The 19,990-nt window shown below is 43.4% G+C and overlaps 1 protein-coding gene across 1 annotated transcript in view; it reads right to left on the reverse strand.

Moving 5' to 3' along the window:
- The window catches only part of LOC137380409 (guanine nucleotide-binding protein G(t) subunit alpha-1), a 62,435-nt gene extending 53,901 nt beyond the window's left edge, over positions 1 to 8,534 (reverse strand). Inside the window, exon 1 of the mRNA XM_068052340.1 lies at positions 8,429 to 8,534. Within this exon, the coding sequence (XP_067908441.1) occupies positions 8,429 to 8,534 (106 nt within the window). The remainder of the gene's footprint in view (positions 1 to 8,428) is intronic.
- Positions 8,535 to 19,990: the final 11,456 nt, after the last annotated feature.

Genomic DNA, 19,990 nt, shown 5'->3' on the forward strand with positions numbered 1-19,990 from the left:
TCATGTCGCGTTTGCAGACGTCTTTAAAGCGGAGACATCGACGGCCGGTGGGTCTGATACCAGTGGCGAGCTCGCTGTACAATGTGTCTTTGGGGAGGAATAATTCTGCAATAAGCCAGCATCATTTGATGGTTCACATACAGATTTTAAAAATTGGAGTCACATGTATGCAGAGATGTAGCACTATAGTTGTCATCGCACAAATTTCATAGTTTTTAGGTTTCTTACCATGATTTTCTTATGTAATTATGTTATTTCACGTGGAAGTTCTCTGTTTTTCAGGTAAGTTTCTCACCATCCCTATTCTTGGTCTTCATACCAGAGAGGAGACAACCTACTGACAGACTTTCACCTTTGCAACTTTAAAATCAAGCAGTAGGAGGAGTGTGAGAATAGCCCAGGACCAGTCCTTCGTCCTTCCACAGAAGTGTCTGGACTCGGCTTGATGCCTCCCCACAGCAGACTGAACCCTGATGCTTAACAGAGAGAATTACTGGCACAAACCTACAATGAAGCCGCCGTTTTAAGTAATTCATAATAATCTTGTAATTGTAAAACCCATTTTCCTCATGCCCGAATTCCCTGGGAATCATAGAATCATAGAGATTCACAGCACAGAAGGAGGCCGTTCAGCCCATTGTGACTATACTGGCTGAAAAACAGTTATCCAGCCTAATCCCATTTTCCATCTCTTGGGCTGTAGCCTTGTAGGTTACAACACTTCAAGTGCATCTATCTTCTTCTATGAACCCTGTGCTCGCTGACCTACACTGGCTTCCGGTTAAGCAACGCCTCAATTTAAAAATTCTCATCCTTGTTTTCAAATCCCTCCACAGCATCTCCTTTCCCTATCTCTGTAATCTCCTCCAGCCCCACAATCCTCTGAGATATCTGTGCTCACCTAATTCTGGCCTCTTGAGCATCCCTGATTTTAATAGCTCCATCATTGGTGGCCGTACCTTCAGCTGCCTCGGCCCTAAACTCTGGAATTTCCCCTCTAAACCTCTTGACCTCGCTTTCTTCTTTTAAGATGCTCCTTAAAACCTACCTCATTGACCAAGCATTTGGTCATCTGCCCTTATATCGCCTTATGTGGCTCGGTGCCTAATTTTGCTTTATGATGCTCCTGTGTAGCGCCTTGTGACGTTTTATTATATTAAAGGTGCTATATAAATATAAGCTGTTGTTGTTGCATGTTTAAGCACTTTTTAAAATGTGTTGAGGGTTTCAACGTCTACCACCCTTCCAAGCAGAGTTCTAGTCTACTACCACCCTTTGGGTGAAAAAATCTCTCTTCAACTCCTCTAATCCTTCTGCCAATTATTTTAAATCTATGGTCCCTGGTTATAGTGGTACCTCCCATCTCCAAAGAGTAGAAATGTATACTATGCGATATTTTGTTATTTAAGAATGTGACTATTTGAGGCTCAATGAGTTTATCCAAACAAGTCAGGAAACCCCCCACCCCCAGATCTGAATCAACTATTCTGCTGAGGATATGACAGGGGATGATGCAAGTGACCTCAGTGCCTGTAGATTAAGACGAAGGAAATTGCCCAGGGTCCCCACTCCTCACTGCTGATGGTACAGGAGTGAGTGATCATTGTGATGCTCACTGCAGTTCAACAACTCACTGACACCCAGGAGTCATACATGGATTATAATGGGTACTTGGGTGAGGTACTGAGGGTGAGCGGTCTGTGGGATTATATCCCAGCAAGCAGTCAATGACCTGGAGCGAAGGGGAAAACATTGAGAAGACGAGAAAATGGGGTAGATCTTGGCTTTGTGTGATATTGTAACAGATGATATTGAGTCAGCAGTCTGTGGTATTGATTTCAATGGAAATAACAATAAGGAGAGATGTAAATGGGCTGCAGGCTTGCTATCGCTCATTGTATATTATTGCACAGTCAAGATCTACCCCAATGAATTTTATTCCGAGCTGTGTTGTGGAGGCCTGTCCTCCCAATCACCCCCCTCCCCCCACCCCCATGCTCTGACTACAGTGCACTATTAGTGTGTAAAGTGATTGCCAGCAATGAGCTTATTCACACACAGAGCTATCAGTTTGTATCCTGTGGCATTAAGATGTAGATATCTAGCATTCCCTTTTGACGATTGCTCATGCTGCATCAGATATCCACGTGTGTGTCTATCTTGCAGTATGTACTATAAAGAGGCTGGCAATAGTACGCAGTACAACCTTTATTAAGGCACAGACATTACAAGCTCTACTTTACTTACTGCAATACTATGTGCAAACAATGAACAACTGTCTCCACTGTTACTAACCAAGCTTGCCTCTATTTTGGTAAATTATCCAGTTTGCTCTGTAAATATAGTCGCAGATGTGAGTAGAAGAGAAGCAGAGTTCTCTCCCGTGTCCTGGCCAATATTTATTGGTATATAGGCTGTACATCCCGAAGACTGGCAGATCGTATAAAACAACATGTCCCTTCCGCTGTTCTCAACAGGCAAGGTACTGGCTGTACCCAACCAGCCCGTGCTTGCAAAACTTAAAACACAGTGTCCAACATTAGATGTGATTCCGCGATTGGACAACATTTGCTAAATAATCCGCAGTGTACTAGGAATTGCGCTGACAATCAATTTAAGATTGTCAGTAGGGCTCGCATTATGGTGCATTTGTGCGTACTAGAAGCTACATATATTAATACACAGGGCCCTGTTCTTTGCAGACAGAAAGAACATGTACACACATTGTGCCTGTTTCAGCTGAACAAAATAAGTGATAGCTATTCGCTGGTTCATTCCTCAGGGCAATTCCTTGGCCAATCAGAGTCAAGCTGCCTGGTTTAAATTTCAAACAAAGCTTGGCAGTTAACTGTCAGTCGCCATAAACTGGTGCATTCTCCATGGCAACGCCTCTACCAATCACAGTCCACTTGCCAATCAATCAGCACTCTCTTCTCATACAGTATAAGTTGTTGTTTTCACTTACATTGGTTATTCTTGCGTTTTGTCCTGATGAGTGCAAGACAAAAAGCCTCAACAACATGTCTCTATTTTCAGCAATTCTCAATATTTATCCCTCGACCAACATCACCAGAACAGATTACTTGCTGTTTGTGGGTCCTTGTACACAAATTGGCTGCCACATTTCCCACATTAAAACAGTGACTATACAAGCTACCAAATGAGGTGGCGCTGCCAAAGTAGGCAGCGGGCGTAACAAAATTTGGCCCGCCCGCATGGGCGCCGCGTCACGGAGCAGTGCGATTTTAAACGCAGCAGCTCATTAGCATAGCTGTGATGCCTGCCACCTGTGATAACGTCAAAGGCCCAGGCGAGTCACTGCAGGCAACAGCGTCTGGCGCCAATGCGCAGGCACAAGCACCATTTTTAAAGGGCTTACAACCCTCAATGGACATTTAAAAATTAAAGGGGCAGGTAAGTAGAATTTCCACAAAACATATTTCAATGACCTTTAAATGAATTTTCCCTCCCCCACCCCCCCCCCCCCCCCACCACCACAATGGCATGTCCAGACATTCGTGCCCTCTTCACCCCCACCCCCCCCGGAATTCGAATATTGACAATTTGACCTTTCCCCCTCAATGTTCGGCAACTTTGCCCTTTATCCCTTTCCATCACACACCCCCCCACCCGACCCATCCGCATTGTTGTTACACCGGTCCCCCCCTCCCACACAGAGAAAAAATCCTCCTCGCCCCTCCCCACAGGTGTTGTGCCACGTATCTCCGAAAGGGGATTCGGAGGCGTGGTATTGTCGGCTGCCTGAATGAAGATCAGTGCGGCGATTAAGGAGGCGACAGGGACCCTCATTAAATCAGGTATGTAAATTAGTTTACATATTAAAATGGGGGGGGGGTCCCCATTACCGAGTGGCGGGGCGGCCGCTACGAGGCCTTGCCACCGCCGAGAACGGCAAGGGGAATGCAGCCGTCGGGGCCGGTGGCGGGCCTTTGCCGCACCAATCTTCATTGCCCCCCACCCCCCCGCCAACGTTCCTGATGGTGGAGAGGCTTTAAAATCCAGCCCCACATGTAGTACACCTTGGAATGTCCTGAAGTTGTGATAGGCACTATATAAATTCAAGTCTTGCTTAACTTTTTATGGATGGATAGGCGTTGATACTATGATATAAAGGAAGAAATTGATGATTGCTATGTTACTGCATGAACTCTTAATGCACTTGTATTGAACTCCTCTCTTTTAACAGGTTATTTCTCTTTTAAAATAGCAGACAGAGCAAATTGTTCCTGTTGAGTTTGATGCAAGCATATTAAATGTTAGTATGATGGGATTGCCTACCATTATTCCCACTGTTTAGAGTATACTAGCCAGATACAAGTACATTATTGGCTTTAGTTCCTATTGCAATGAACTTTAACACATAAAGGCAACATTTTGAGAAAACAGTTAGTGTATATATAATGAGAACAGAAAGTGCCAGAAATATTCAGCAGGTCTGACAGCATCTGCATAGAGAGAAACAGAGTTAACGTTTCGGGTCTGTGACCCTTCATCAGAACTGGCAAAAGTTAGAAATTTAACAGTCTTCGAGTAAGTGAAAGGGGTGGGGGGGGGGGGGGGGTGGTGGGGGAGGAGGAAGAAGAACAAGAAGAAAGGACTGTGATAGGACAGAGTGGGGAGAGATTAAATGACAGATGTCATTGGAACAGAATGCAAATGGAGTGCTAAATAGTTATAGTGAAAGACAAAGCATGAGTTCAGAGAGAGTGTTAATGACTGAATAATGAACAGCTCTGTACAAAAGCAAAATCATGAAAAATAAATTGAAGACTAGCACATGGTGAAAAAATAAATAATCAAAAAAGAAGAAAATATATATTAAAATAAATAAAATAAAAATAATAAATAAACAAAAAATAATGGGGCTCATAGTCTGAAATTATTGAACTCAATATTGAGTCCAGAAGGCTGTAGAGTGCTAATTGGAAGATCAGGTGCTGTTCCTCGAGATTTATTGATGTTCACTGGAACACTGCAGCAGGCCGAGGACAGAAATGTGGGCATGGGAACAAGGTGGTGAATTAAAATGACTAGCCACCGGAAGCTCGGGTCATGCTTGCGGGCCGAGTGGCGGTATTCTGCAAAGCAGTCACACAATCTGCATTTGGTCTCCTTAGTGTAGAGGAGGCCACATTGTGAACAGCGAATACAGTACACTAAATTGAAAGAAATACAAGTAAATAGCTGTTTTCCCTGGAAGGAGTGTTAGGGGCCTTGGATGGTGAGGAGAGAGGAGGTAAAAGGGCAGGTACTACACCTCCTGCAATTGCATGGGAAGGTGCCATGGGAAAGGGAAGAGGTATCGGGGGTGATGGAGGAGTGGACCAGAGTGTTGCGGAGGGAGCAGTCCCTTCGGAATGCTGACAGGGGAGGGGAGGAGAAGATGTGTTTGGTGGTGACATCACGCTGGAGGTGACGGAAATGGTGCAGGATGATCCGTTGGATATGGAGGCTGGTGAGGTGGAAAGTGAGGACAAGGGGAACCCTGTCACAGTTCTGCAAGAGAGGGGAAGGGGTGAGGGCAGAAGTGCAGGAAATGGGTTGGACATAGTTGAGGGTCCTGTCAACCACAGTGTGAGGGAATCTTCGGTTGAGGAAGAAGGAAGACATATCAGAGGTGCTGTTGTGGAAGGTTGCATCGTCAGAACATATGCGTCGGAGACGGATAAACTAGGATAATGGAATGGAATCCTTACAGGAGGCAGGGTGTGAGGAAGTGAAGTCAAAGTAGCTGTGGGAGTTGGTGGGATTATAATAAATACTAGTGGACAATTCGCTGCTCACAGTACGGTCTCCGCTACATTGGGGAGACCAAACGCAGATTGGGTGACCGCTTTGCAGAACACCTCCATTCGGTCCGCAAGCATGATCCCGAGCTTCCGGTGGCTTGCCATTTTAATTCACCCTGCTCGCATGCCCACATTTCTGTCCTCAGCCTGCTGCAGTGTTCCAGTGAACATCAACACAAGCTCGAGTAACAGCACCTCATCTTCCAATTAGACACTTTACAGCCTTCTGGACACAATATTGAGTTCAATAATTTCAGTGCATGAGCCCCAGTATTTTTTGTTATTTTAATTTTATTTTATTTTTATAATATATATTTTCTTTTAATTATTTTTTTTTTCCTCGTGCTAGTCTTAAACTTTTTTTTCATGATTTTGCTTTTGTACAGAGCTGTTCATTATTCTGCCATTAACACTCTCTCGGAACTCATGCTTTGTCTTTCACTATAACTATTTAGGGCTCCATTTGCATTCTCTTCCATGACACCAGTCACTTAATTTCCCCTCCCCCCCCTCCCACCTTCCGTCCTATCACATTCTTTTCATCTTGTTCTTCCCCCCACCGCCGCCCCCCCCCCCCCCCCCCCCCCCCCGCTTCCTGCTTTCACTTGCTTGAAGACTGTTACATTTCTAACTTTTGCCAGTTCTGATGAAGGGTCACAGGCCTGAAACGTTAATTCTGTTTCTCTCTATGCAAATGCTGCCAGACCTGCTGAGCATTCCCAACACTTTCTGTTCTCATTTCAGAGTTCCAGCATCTGCAGTATTTTGCTCTTATTTCAGTATATATATAATCTCTCATTTCCATCTTTCACCCACCTCCATGCCACAGGAATCATAAAGTCCAGTGAACATTAACCAAAGTTAAGTCAGTTTCATTTTCAGCAATACATAACTTCAAAGTTCCATTATCATTAGGCCCTATTTGAAGTATTGTATTCAATGCACCACATCTTAATGAACATGTACATTAGTTTAAAGGTAAACTTAGAGGAAATGTTACAGAAACTCGAGCTCCATGAAGGGTGGTTAAAGGAATACCTCAATGAGGTAAATAAAATATTACACGGAATAAAAAGAAGACTTGCCTTTATATAAATGCATTTCACAACCTCAGGATTTCCCAAAGCTTATTACAGCCAATAAAGTACTTTTGAAGGACACTCACTGTTTTAATGAAGGAAACTCAGCCGCCAATTTGTGCATAGCAAGATCCTTCAAACAGCAGTGTGATAAATGGCCAGGTAATCTGTTTTAATGATGTTGTTTGAGGAATAAATATAGCAAATAAATATTGGACACTAGGGAGAATAGACATGGTAAACCCAAAATATTACTTTAAGGTATATCAGGAGAGTGGAAACATAGGGCACTGATTTTTTTGTGTGTGGTGTGGTGAATTGAAAGCAGTACTCTGAATAAAGTGGTTACAAAATAAATTTGAAACCGGTTACTAGGATTAGCATGAGCAATGGTCAAAAGGTAATTCTAGATACGTATATCATAATGCCACAAGGTATAAACTGAGCGCTATGTTCATGAATAAGTTCATTGTTGTCAATCACTTTAAGCACTAACCTGTATTGTGCACAAATTCATGGATCAGCTTTTTCAGAGGATCATTCCCAGCATTGGTAAATGTTTGGAATAATCTGCCATGCAGCCTAGTGTGGATAAAAACTTTAAGGACCTGCAGAGTACAGCTGGATGCTATGATGGGAGAGTAGGGTGTCACGGGGATGGACTTCATTAAGTCAAATGGCCTTTTCTCACTTTTTTTAGTATTCTTAGGTCAAGGCATTTTTTAAGAGTGTTACTTCTGAACACTTTTCAGGGCAAAAATGGAACTCATGAAAGGCCTGAGACAGCCGTTCAAAGTGTCCTGTAGGGACATTGCCTAAACAATATTCAGGGAACATGAAAAATGAAGAGATTACAAATATTCTTGCGGGCACAGCCTGACTCTCAAATATCAATATTACAGAAATGTTTTTAATACAGAATCATTCTTCAGGTTCAGATCACAGTAACTTCAGTTGAATTTTTCGTAAAAGCTTTCTTGAATATTCTACATGAATTTAGATTTCTGATGAAATTAATAGTAAAGAGCACTGCTCATTCTCCCATTATGAATCGGAAAGACCACATTCCAACTATTGAATGCTTATTATGGGGTGGTGTGTGAAAAGTGGCAAACTCAATAGTCAAACCTCACAAAGGGTGTAATTAAGTGACACTTAGTGACTGAAAGGTACACATTTTATAAAGACTACTTCTAACTATGCTTTCTTTTTAATTTGCTGTTTTTTTGTTTAAACCTTTACAATGGCTAAAAGAAATCCTTCAATATAATGTAAAAGATTTCTGCCTTGGTGCAGTTTATATCATTTTCTAATCAACTTCCACAGCAAAACTTCCACACAGGTGGAAAGGCAGTTAGCTTATTATAAGCAGCTAATTAGACAGATATATAAGCTCAAAGATTTAACAGGTGCATCTACATCTTTCCATAATATTGAGGTGAGGTTAGTTTGGCTACAAAGTCAAATGCAACCTTTTGTTGTCAGAAAGTTTAATCATTACAATGCCTCCAGTTTCTAAGTGATTTAACAGGTATTTACCCAGCAGTAAGAGTTTGACTGTTCTTGCATCTTTCTCAGCATCTTCTCTGAGCTTCTTTTCCAGGTCCCTTGAGTGTTTCTCTTCCGCACTGGCTCCCGCTCCCATGGTGGCAAGATTGTGGGATTGCTGCTGCTTTCCAGAAGATTCTACCCTTAGACTCGTTTTGCTCACTTGATGAGAGACTAGCTCTCTCTATCACCAAGATCAGATCTCCCAACAGAGTAGGGATGAATCCTGTCACCGGAACTGCATGGGGATCAACTGCACATTCTCACTAGCCTCCAAATCTGGCATTCAGTACTTCTTAGAAGGATTTTGGAGTTGGGATATGCCATGTGAGACCTGAGTTCCAATCAGGGGCAAGGACAAGGAGAGAACGGAGGAAGGCATGTAAAATGGAATTAATGACTTGCTGTGGTCAGCTGAAGTTGTGGTTCAATTCAAAGATAAATCCTTAAATCTTCATGCTGTTGCTACAAGCAGAAATAGATCTGTGTCTTGGCTGAATTATATCCAATATAGCTCTGTTTACGTGTATGTTTGTGTGTCTCTCTGTGCATAGGGGAGGCAGGGGAGCGGGTGGGCACTTAACATGGGAGTGATGGTTCCCTTTAATTGTGAACCAGAATCAGTATGAAAAATGAAAATCTGTAAGAAAAACTACATTCATATTGAAATCAGATTCCACTATTATTATATGAGGTGCAGGTTGAACAGCACCAATGAGGATTTGTGAGATACAGTGCTGGTTTTCAGACAAGAACAGGTTTTTTCCTAATCAATGTTTCAATTTTACTTCCTTCTAGATTCTGAAAAGCTCAATGTAATCTCATCTTTCTATTGCCCAATTGCTCTCTATTGTGAAATAGACTTTCTTTTGTTTTATCTTTCTCTCCCTCTCACTGGCAGATAGAACAGGTCAATATCAAACTCACTCTCTTATCCTAAGAGATTTGTCATGTTCACAGCTTAGCTGCATTTAAAACCCTCTGATATGATTACAGGTTTTGCAAGACAACTTGTCAAGTCTGATTGACCTCAATTCCATCAAAGAAAAGAAAGCTGAGTTGAGGCCTTGACTGGTTAATGATCTAAATGCAGAGGGGAGTAATTGGCAAAATATTTTAGAAAAAAACAATAATGCTATTATAGTTTTGATTTTAAAGAAATGTTTCTGAGGATGGTGTAGTCTCTGGCATGTTCTGATTCAACTGATTATAAGTGGGGTGGCAGGAGTGAGACAAATATTAAATATGGCAAATTTGGGCCTTAGAAGGAAGAGCCAACCGTAGCTCCTGCTGCTCACTGGTGTCCAGTGACCTATGCTGGAAAGTAGATATGTGTGAATGCCAAATGAAGACAGGATTTGCCTTGGCTGAGATGTCCTCATTTCTAACTGTCACTTCATGCAGTGTCAAACGAAGGTGATGCGAGACTACAAGCACTCGGGTTCGTCTCACTGCTGTTAAAGTTATAGGCCCGGATTTTGCTATCAGCGCTCACTGTTATTATGAAGCAAATCAGACAGTAATTTGCGGGGTCTGCTCGTGCACAGTTAAATGCAGAAATTTGGAAATTGCTATCTGATTTGCTCTGCTCCTCCACAGGTTTTGCTACCCTGGTACCTTGCTCAGACATTCAAACACATGAAGGGCATGAAGTTGCGGTACCTACCCACCAGATACTCACTAAACATGCCATGGAAAGTGAGGGCTTGTCCATTCAAGTGCAAGTGAATTTTTAATGGTGTGATAAGTCTTAATTACCACCAAACAACCTCTTTGGCCCTGAAAATATACTTATACAAATGCAGAGTTTCATTTATTTACATTTTAATTATTGGAGATTTAAAAAAATTAAAAGTTAGTTTTTTAACTTCTTTGTTTCTTTTATCTCTCTCTCAATCCCATGTTTCCTTTCCTCTCTTTATTTTGATTTCTGTACATGATTTTACATTGAATTAAATATTTGAATTAAAGGGTTTTGACTCTGTCTGGCTAAATAACAATTCTTCAATCTGATTGGTTGAGGGGGCACGCTTAAACTGCCTTGCTCAGATATACCATGGGTCCCCTGTTGAGGGTGTGCACTGGAAGTAGCCTCCATGAATGGTAAGTTGCCACTCAAAAGCCCACAAAAAGGCTTTGGGCAGCTATAAGTGACCAGTGAATGCCATTCCTTTGCTCAAATCCAAGCCATCATGTAAACACACTCTACTTTGTTGTGTATCGTGTTTATGCCCCATGGTGACTAATTTTTAATGAATTTATTTGTAATATATTTTGAAACTGAGATAACATGCTTGCTTCTTTTGGTTGTGACTTGCCATCATGAAAAGCTGCTGCACCTCAGTGACAAATGATAATTTCACCACAGATTAGTTGGCAGCTAGTGAGCACTGTGTGGAGGTGGTCTGGTAGACATATTACAGAGTGGTTTGAAATAGCAGTAAGAAATGGACAATGTGGCAAAGATGAAATATTGAGATGTTAGAACATTGTTAACAGTTATGCAGGTTTAATTATATTTTAACCTTCATTCAAGGAGTTGCTGTTTGGGTGGGAGTGGAGGTTCTTTTTCCTTGTTATAGTGAAGTGCGTGTAATGTGTAGCTGAGGTGCGGTACATAGGAACAGGAGTAGGCCATTCAGCCCCTCAAGCCCATTCCATCATTCAAATAGATCATGGCTGATCTGTATCTTAACTCCATCCACCCAGCTTGGTTCTGTAACCTTTAATACCTTTGCCTATCAAAAAGTTATCAATATGAGTTTCAAAATTTTCAAATGACCAAGTCTCAACAGTTTTTGGGCAGAGAGTTACAGATTTCCACTATCCTTTGTGTGAAGAAGTGCTTCCTGACATCACCATAAATGGAATATCGCGGGGGCTGTGCGGCAGCACTTCTGTGTCAGAACATACGAATTAGGAGCAGGATTAGGCCACTCAGCCCCTTGAGTCTGCTCCGCCATTCAATAAGTTCATGGCTGAACTGATTACTCCACATTACCACCTACTCCTGATAACCTTTCACCCCCTTGCTCATCAAGAATCTATCTACCTCTGCCTTAAAAATATTCAGAGACTCTGCTTCTACTGTCTTTTGCGGAACAGAATTCCAAAAACTTACAACCCTCTGAGACAAAAAATTTCTCTTCATTTCTGTCTTAAATGGGTGACCCCTTATTTTTAAACAGTGACTCCTAGTTCTAGCTTCGCCCACAAGGGAAAACATCCTTTCCACATCCACCCTGTCAAACCCCCTCAGGATCTTATGTTTCAATCAAGTCGCCTCTTACTCTGCTAAATTCCAGTACATACAAGCCTAGCCTGTCTAATCTTTCCTCGTAAGACAGCCCACCCATTCCAGGTATTAGTTGAGTAAACCTTCTCTGAACTGCTTCCAACACATCTACATCCTTCCTTAAATAAAGAGACCAGTACTGTACACAGTACTCCAAATGTGGTCTCACCAATGCTCTGTATAGCTGAAGCATAACCTCCCTACTTTTGTATTCAATTCCCCTCGCAATAAATGATAACATTCTATTAGCTTTCCTAATTAGGTGCTGTGCCTGCATACTAACCTTTTGCAATTCATGCACTACAACACCCAGATCCCTCTGCATCTCAGAGCTCTGCAATCTCTCACCATTTAGATAATATGCTTTTTTATTCTTCCTGCCAAAGTGGACAATTTCACACTTTCCCACATTATACTCCATTTGCCAGTTCTTTGCCCACTCACTTAATTATATCCCTTTGTAGCCTCCTTATGTCCTCTTCACAAGTTACGTTCCTACCTATCTTTGTGTCATCAGCAAATTTAGCAACCATACCTTCGGTCCCTTCATCTAAGTCATTTATATAAATTGTAAAAAGTTAAGGCCCCAGCACAGATCCTTGTGGCACACCACTCGTTCCATCTTGCCAACCAGAAAATGACCCATTTATGTCTACTCTCTGTTTCCTGTTAGCTAGCCAATCTTCTGTCCATGCCAATATGTTACCCCCTACACCATGAGCTTTTATTTTCTGCAATAACCTTTGATATGGCACCTTATCAAATGCCTTCTGGAAATCTAAGTACAATATATCCACCGGTTCCCCTTTATCCACAGCACATGTAACTCCCTCAAAGAACTCCAATAAGATGGTTAAACATAATTTCCCTTTCACAAAACCATGTTGATTCTGCCTGATTACCTTAAATTTTTCTACATGCCCTGTGATAACGTCTCTAATAATAGCTTCTAACATTTCTCCTAAGACAGATGTTAAGTTAACTGGCCTGTAGTTTCCTGCTTTCTGTCTCCCTCCCTTTTTGAATAAAGGAGTTACATCCGCTTTTTTCCAATTGAACGGAACCTTCCCCGAATCTAGGGAATTTTGGAAAATTAAAACTAACGCATCAACTATCTCACTAGCCACCTCTTTTAACACCTTAGGATGGTCCATCAGAACCTGGGGACTTGCCAACCCGCAGTTTCAACAATTTGTTCAGTACCACTTCCCTGGTGATTGTAATTTTCTTGAGTTCCAACCTCCCATCCATTTCCTGACTTACAGCTAATACTGGGATGTTACTTGTATCCTCAATAATGAAGACTGATGCAAAATATCTGTTTGATTCATCTGCTATCTCCTTATTATCTATTATGAATTCCCTAGACTCATTTTCTATAGGACCAACCGTCACTTTGTTAACTCTTTTCTTTTTAAAATATCTATAGAAACGCTTACTATCTGTCTTTATATTTCTAGCTAGCTTTCTCTTGTACTCTAATTTTACCTTCCTTATCAATCTTTTAGTCATTCTTTGCTGTTTTTTATATTCTATCCAATCTTCTGACCAGCCTCCCATCTTTGCGCAATTATATGCTTTTTCTTTAAGTTTGATACTATCTTTAACTGTTTTAGTTAACCATGGATGGCGGGTCCCACCCTTGGAATTTTTGTTTCTCGTTGAAATGTATCTATTTTGTGCATTCTGAAATATCCCCTTAAATATCTGCCACAGGATCTCTATTGACCTATCTGTTAACCTGATTTGCCAGTTCACTTTAGCTAGCTCTGCGTTCATGCCCTTATAATTGCCCTTATTTAAGTTTAAAATACTAATCTTGGGCCCACTCTTCTCTCCCTCAAACTGAATGTAAAGTTCAATCGTATTATGATCGCTGCTACCTAGGGGTGCCTTAACTATGAGGTAATTAATTAATCCTATCTCGTTGCACAATACCAGGTCTAGTACAGCCTGCTCTCTGGTTGGTTCCAGAATGTATTGTTTCAAGAAATTATCCCAAAAACATTCTATGTACTCATCATCTAGGCTACCTCTGCCCATCGGATTTTTCCAGTCTATATGTAGGTTAAAATCCCCCATAATTATCACTGTACCTTTCTGACAAGCTGCCATTATTTCTTCCTTTATACCCCATCCTACAATGTGGTCAATGTTAGGTGGCCTGTACACCACTCCCACAAGTGACTTCTTGCCTTTATGATTTCTCATCTCGACCCAAACTGCTTCTACACCCTGGTTTCCTGAACTTAGGTCATCCCTCTCTATTGCACTAATACCATCATTAATTAACAGAGCTACCCCTCCACCTTTTCCAAGCTTCCTGTCCTTCCTAAATGCCATGTACCCTTCAAATTCAGGTCCCAGTCTATGTCATCCTGCAGCCATGTCTCTGTAATAGCTATCAGATCATACTTATTTATTTCTATTTGTGCTCTCAGTTCATCTGTTTTGTTTCGAATGCCACATGCATTCAGATACAGAGTCTTTAGTTTTGTCCTTTTATTATTTTTGTAACCTCTAGCCTTATCTGTTGACTTGCTGTTAGATTGTACGCTCTGTCCTTTCCTGTCACAGTCTGTTTATCATTTCCATATTAATACCTTTCTCTCTTGTCTTGTATCTGCTCCTTGATTTTCCATATCTTCCCAAATTTGATCCCTTGCTCCCATTATTCAGTTTAAAACCCAGTCTACTTCCTTAGTTATGTGGCTCGATAGAACACCGGCCCTAGCACGGTTCAGGTGTAGACCATCCCAACGGTACAGCCACCACTTTCCCCAGTACTGGTGCCAGTGCCCAAGAACCAGAACCCACTTCTACCACACCAATCTTTGAGCCACACATTAATTTCTCTAATCTTATTTTCCCTATGTCAATTTGCATGTGGCTCAGGTAATAATCCAGAGATTATTACCTTTGAGGTTCTGCTTAATTTGGCACCTAGTTCCTCATATTGATAATGCAGAACCTCTTTCCTTGTCCTGCCTATGTCGTTGGTACCTACATGGACCACGATGACTGAATCCTCCCCCTCCCACTGTAAGTTCCTCTCCAGCTCTGGGCAGATGTCCCAAACCCTGGCACCGGGCAGGCAACACAGCCGTCTGGTCTCTCGCTCTTTGCTGCAGAGAACACTGTCAATCCCCCTCACTATACTGTCCCCTACTACCACTACATTCCTTTTTTCTCCCTCAACTTGAATGGCTTCCTGTACCATGGTGCCATGGGCAGGTTGCTCATCCACCCTGCAGCCCCCACTCTCATTCAAACAAGCTGAAAGAACCTCAAACCTGTTGGACAATTGCAAAGGCTGAAGCTCCTGCACTCCTGCCCTCTGGGTCCCCTTACCTGCCTCAGCTGCAGCCACACTCTCCTGTCCCTGACCACTGACCAAATCAGAAGACCCTATCCTAAGGGATGTAACTGCCTCCTGGTACAAAATGTCCAGGTAATTTTCCCCCTCCCTGATGTGTCGCAGTGTATGCAGCTCGGACTGCAGTTCAATGACTCTGAGCCGAAGCTGTTCGAGCTGCAAACACTTACTGCAGACGTGTTTGCCCTGGATCACACCGGCATCCAGGAACTCCCACATGCTGCAGCCGTGACACATCACCAGTCCTGCCATCCTTAACGTGTTTTAATTAACTACTTAATTATTTTGTTCAATTATTTATTTTAATTTCCTTTTTTTATATATTTTATTAAGCTTACCACTAGTTCCTTGACTATTTTAAACGTTAGGATTACAATGAACCTTAATCACTTACCAGATACTCACCAGACAGGTAGCTCCTTCCGCAACCAATCACCTACTGGCTTGTCTGTGATGTCAAACTTGATTTTCTTGAACGAGCCCGTTCCACTGAACAGAGGATCCGATAGGATAGAGGATAGAATAGAATAACCTCTCCCGCTCTCTGCGCTCTTTTCAGTGAAGCCTCTCCCCGCTCTCCGCGCTCTTTTCAGTGAAGCCTCTCCCCGCTCTCCGCGCTCTTTTCAGTGAAGCCTCTCCCCGCTCTCCGCGCTCTTTTCAGTGAAGCCTCTCCCCGCTATCCGCGCTCTTTTCAGTGAAGCCTCTCCGCGCTCTTCAATGAAGCCTCTCCCGCTATCCGCGCTCTTTTCAGTGAAGCCTCTCCGCGCTCTTCAATGAAGCCTCTCCCCGCTCTCCGCGCTCTTCAATGAAGCCTCTCCCCGCTCTCCGCGCTCTTCAATGAAGCCTCTCTCCGCTCTCCGTGCTCTTTTCAATGAAGCCTTTCCCCGCTCTCCGTGCTCTTTTCAATGAAGCCTCTCTCCGCTCTCCGTGCTCTTTTCAATGAAGCCTTTCCCCGCTCTCCGTGCTCTTTTCAATGAAGCCTTTCCCCGCTCTCCGTGCTCTTTTCAATGAAGCCTCTCCCCACTCTCCGTGCTCTTTTCAATGAAGCCTCTCCCCGCTCTCCGTGCTCTTTTCAATGAAGCCTCTCCCCGCTCTCCGCGCTCTTTTCAATGAAGCCTTTCCCCGCTCTCCATGCTCTTTTCAATGAAGCCTTTCCCCGCTCTCCGTGCTCTATTCAATGAAGCCTCTCCCCACTCTCCGTGCTCTTTTCAATGAAGCCTCTCCCCACTCTCCGCGCTTTTTTCAGTGAAGCCTCTCCGCGCTCTTCAATGAAGCCTCTCCCGCTATCCATGCTCTTTTCAATGAAGACCCTCCCCGCTCTACGTGCTCTTCAATAAAACCTCTCCCGCTCTCCGTGCTCTTTGCAGTGAAGCCTTTCCCGGCTCTTCAATGAAGCCGCTCTCCGCGCTCTTTTCAATGAAGACCCTCCCCGCTCTACGTGCTGTTCAATAAAGCCTCTCCCGCTCTCCGTGCTCTTTGCAGTAAAGTCTCTCCCCGCTCTCCGCGCTCTTCAATGAAGTCTCTCCCCACTCTCCGCACTCTTCAATGAAGTCTCTCCCCGCTCTCCGCACTCTTCAATGAAGTCTCTCCCCGCTCTCCGCACTCTTCAATGAAGCCTCTATTGGCTCTCTGCGCTCTTTTCAATGAAGTCTCTCCCCGCTCTCCGCACTCTTCAATGAAGCCTCTATTGGCTCTCCGCGCTCTTTTCAATGAAGCCTCTCCCCGCTCTCCGCGCTCTTTTCAATGAAGCCTCTCCCTGCTCTCTGCACTCTTTTCAATGAAGCCTCTCCCCTTCCACACTCTTTACAATGAAGCCTCTCCCCACTCTTCGCGCTCTTTTCAATGAAGCCTCTCCCCTTCCACACTCTTTTCAATGAAGCCTCTCCCCGCTCTCCACGCTCTTTTCAATGAAGCCTCTCCCTTTCCACACTCTTTTCAATGAAGCCTCTCCCCGCTCTCTTCAATGAAGCCTCTCCCGCTCTCCGCGCTCTTTTCAATGAAGCCTCTCCCGCTCTCCGCGCTCTTTTCAATGAAGCCTCTCCCTGCTCTCTGCACTCTTTTCAATGGAGCCTCTCCCCACTCTCCGCGCTCTTTTCAATGACGCCTCTCCCCTTCCACACTCTTTACAATGAAGCCTCTCCCCGCTCTCCACGCTCTTTTCAATGAAGCCTCTCCCCGCTCTCCACGCTCTTTTCAATGAAGCCTCTCCCCGCTCTCCACGCTCTTTTCAATGAAGCCTCTCCCCGCTCTCCGCGCTCTTTTCAATGAAGCCTTTCCCTGCTCTCTGCACTCTTTTCAATGGAGCCTCTCCCCACTCTCCACACTCTTTTCAATGAAGCCTCTTCCTGCTCTCTGCACTCTTTTCAATGACGCCTCTCCCCTTCCACACTCTTTTCAATGAAGCCTCTCCCCACTCGCCACCCTCTTTACAATGAAGCCTCTCCCCGCTCTCAGCGCTCTTTTCAATGAAGCCTCTCCCGCTCTCCATGCTCTTTGCAGTGAAGCCTCTCCCCGCTCTCCACGCTCTTCAATGAAGTCTCTCCCCGCTCTCTGCACTCTTCAATGAAGCCTCTCCCCGCTCTCTGCGCTCTTTTCAATGAAGCCTCTCCGCGCTCTTTGCAGTGAAGCCTCTCCCACTCTCTGCGCTCTTTTCAATGAAGCCTCTCCCCGCTCTCTGTGCTCTTTGCAGTGAAGCCTCTCCCCGCTCTCCGTGCTCCTCAATGAAGCCTCTCCCCGCTCTCTGCGCTCTTTTCAATGAAGCCTCTCCCCGCTCTCTGCGCTCTTTTCAATGAAGCCTCTCCCCACTCTCCGCGCTCTTTGCAGTGAAGCCTCTCCCACTCTCTGCGCTCTTTTCAATGAAGCCGCTCCCAGCACTCTTTACAATGAAAAGAAGGCCGCCGCTTTCACAGCGCGCTGCCGCAGAGCACGGCGTGCTGATAATGTTCAGCTCATAGTCACTATCTCCAAAATGGTCACCCATTGCTATTTCATCCATTTGCCCAGCTTCATTTCCTAAGACTAAATCTAGAATTGTGCCCCCTCTCATTGGGCTTGTTACGTGCTGGCTAAAAACTTCTTTTGAATGCATTTCAAGAATTTTGTGCCCTCTGTGCCCTTCACACTGTATCCCAGTTGATATTAAGTTAGCTTAAATCCCCAAATATTATTGCCTTATTGTTTTTACACTCAGAATTTTGCCTACATATTTGTTGCTCTATCTCCCTTTCACTATTTGGTGGTCTATAGTACACTGCTAGTAGTGTAGCCCTTTATAATTTCTGAGCTCAACCCATATGGCCTCATTTGATGATTCATTTAGCATATCATCCCTTCTTACAGCTGTAATTGATTCTTTAACCAATAATGCTACAGCCCCTCCTTTTTTATTCCCCTCTCTACCCTTCCTGAAAACTCTATATCCTGCCTGAGAACTCTATATCCAGGGATGTTGAGCTGCCATTTTTGCCCTCTTTAAGCCAAGTTTCTGTTGTAGTATTGATATCATGATGCCATGTGTCTATCTGTGCCCTCAGCTCATCGGCTTTATTTGCTATACTCCTTGCATTTAAATAAATACCTTTTAACACTGCCAAATTCCTGTGCTGCACGCATTTTAACCTTTGCTTCTTCTGTCTTTTAGAGTCACTCGCTAATTTTCTGCCTCCTGTTAGATTTGATAAGATAGGGGTGTTTTATACCCCCTTCTAAGGTGGGAACAGACTTGGCCGCATAACAGCTTGTTGTGAATCGACTTTATTGAGATTAAGGTAAGAACAAGTTTAAGTTTTCAGATAAACCATAGTCACAAACTCAGGCAGTAATTAACAGTCTAACACAGATACTACCTAATTTAGAGACTGGACGGCAGAGTGCGTGACTCTCTCTCTTGCAGCTTGTGGTCTTCAAGTTTTTGGTCCCTCGCTCTCATCTCTTCTTGTTGTTGTTATCTGCCACACTGTAGCAAGGACAGGACTCATTTTATTCTGGCAGCTTTCCAGTTAACCCTCTCCTCTCCCAATCAGTGATTAGTCCTGTATTAATGTATGCCTTTCTTAATCAACCAAGGATTGTTTTGTGATGGTTGCTAACCTTTCAGATTTACGCAAGTAGTACACAAAGGGGTCTATGTGTTGACTACTTTATCTCAATGCTTTTATGTTTGAGGATGTCTTAACTCACGACAAGGCAAATCTATGCAGAAGCTGTTTTCACTGTCTGTTCTCAAGATCTCACACTTTTGCTGCAAGTAAGCATTTTAAAACTTGACAATCTCCCAGAATCCCTGTGCCTTGACATCTTGTCTATACTGTGCCCTATTTCCTAAGTTTTTCCACTTTATCATACTACAAAGAAGGGTTCTTACAAAGCTAAATGTCAGTTTATGATAATTAGTTAGTGGTTAGTCTATAATAACTAGATTTTAACTATTAGTATGCTAGTTAGTAACTTTTAGCAACCTAATGATCTTAGAAATTCCTGTGCTGTACACTTTTTAACCTTTGCTTCTTCTGTTTTGCAGAGTCACTCACTAATTTTCTGCTTCCTGTTCCCTGCTCTAAATTTGTCCTAACTGAAACTGCCCTCAGGTTCCCATCCCCCTGCCAGTCTGGTTTAAACCATCCCCAACAGCACTAGCAAACCTTTCTGCAAGGATATTCGCCCCAGTCCTGTTCAGGTGTAGACCGTCCAGCTTGTACAGGTCCCATCTTCCCCAGAACCGGTCCCAATGCCCCAGAAATCTGAAGCCCTCCCTCCTGCACCATCTCTCCAGACACACATTCATCTGGTGTATTCTCCTATTTCTATACTCACTAGCATGTGGCCTTGGGAGTAATCTGGAGATTATTACCTTTGAGGTCTTGTTTGCTAATCTCTTTCCTAA

Source organism: Heterodontus francisci, chromosome 19 (assembly GCF_036365525.1).
Source record: "Heterodontus francisci isolate sHetFra1 chromosome 19, sHetFra1.hap1, whole genome shotgun sequence".
Lineage (NCBI taxonomy): Eukaryota > Metazoa > Chordata > Chondrichthyes > Heterodontiformes > Heterodontidae > Heterodontus > Heterodontus francisci.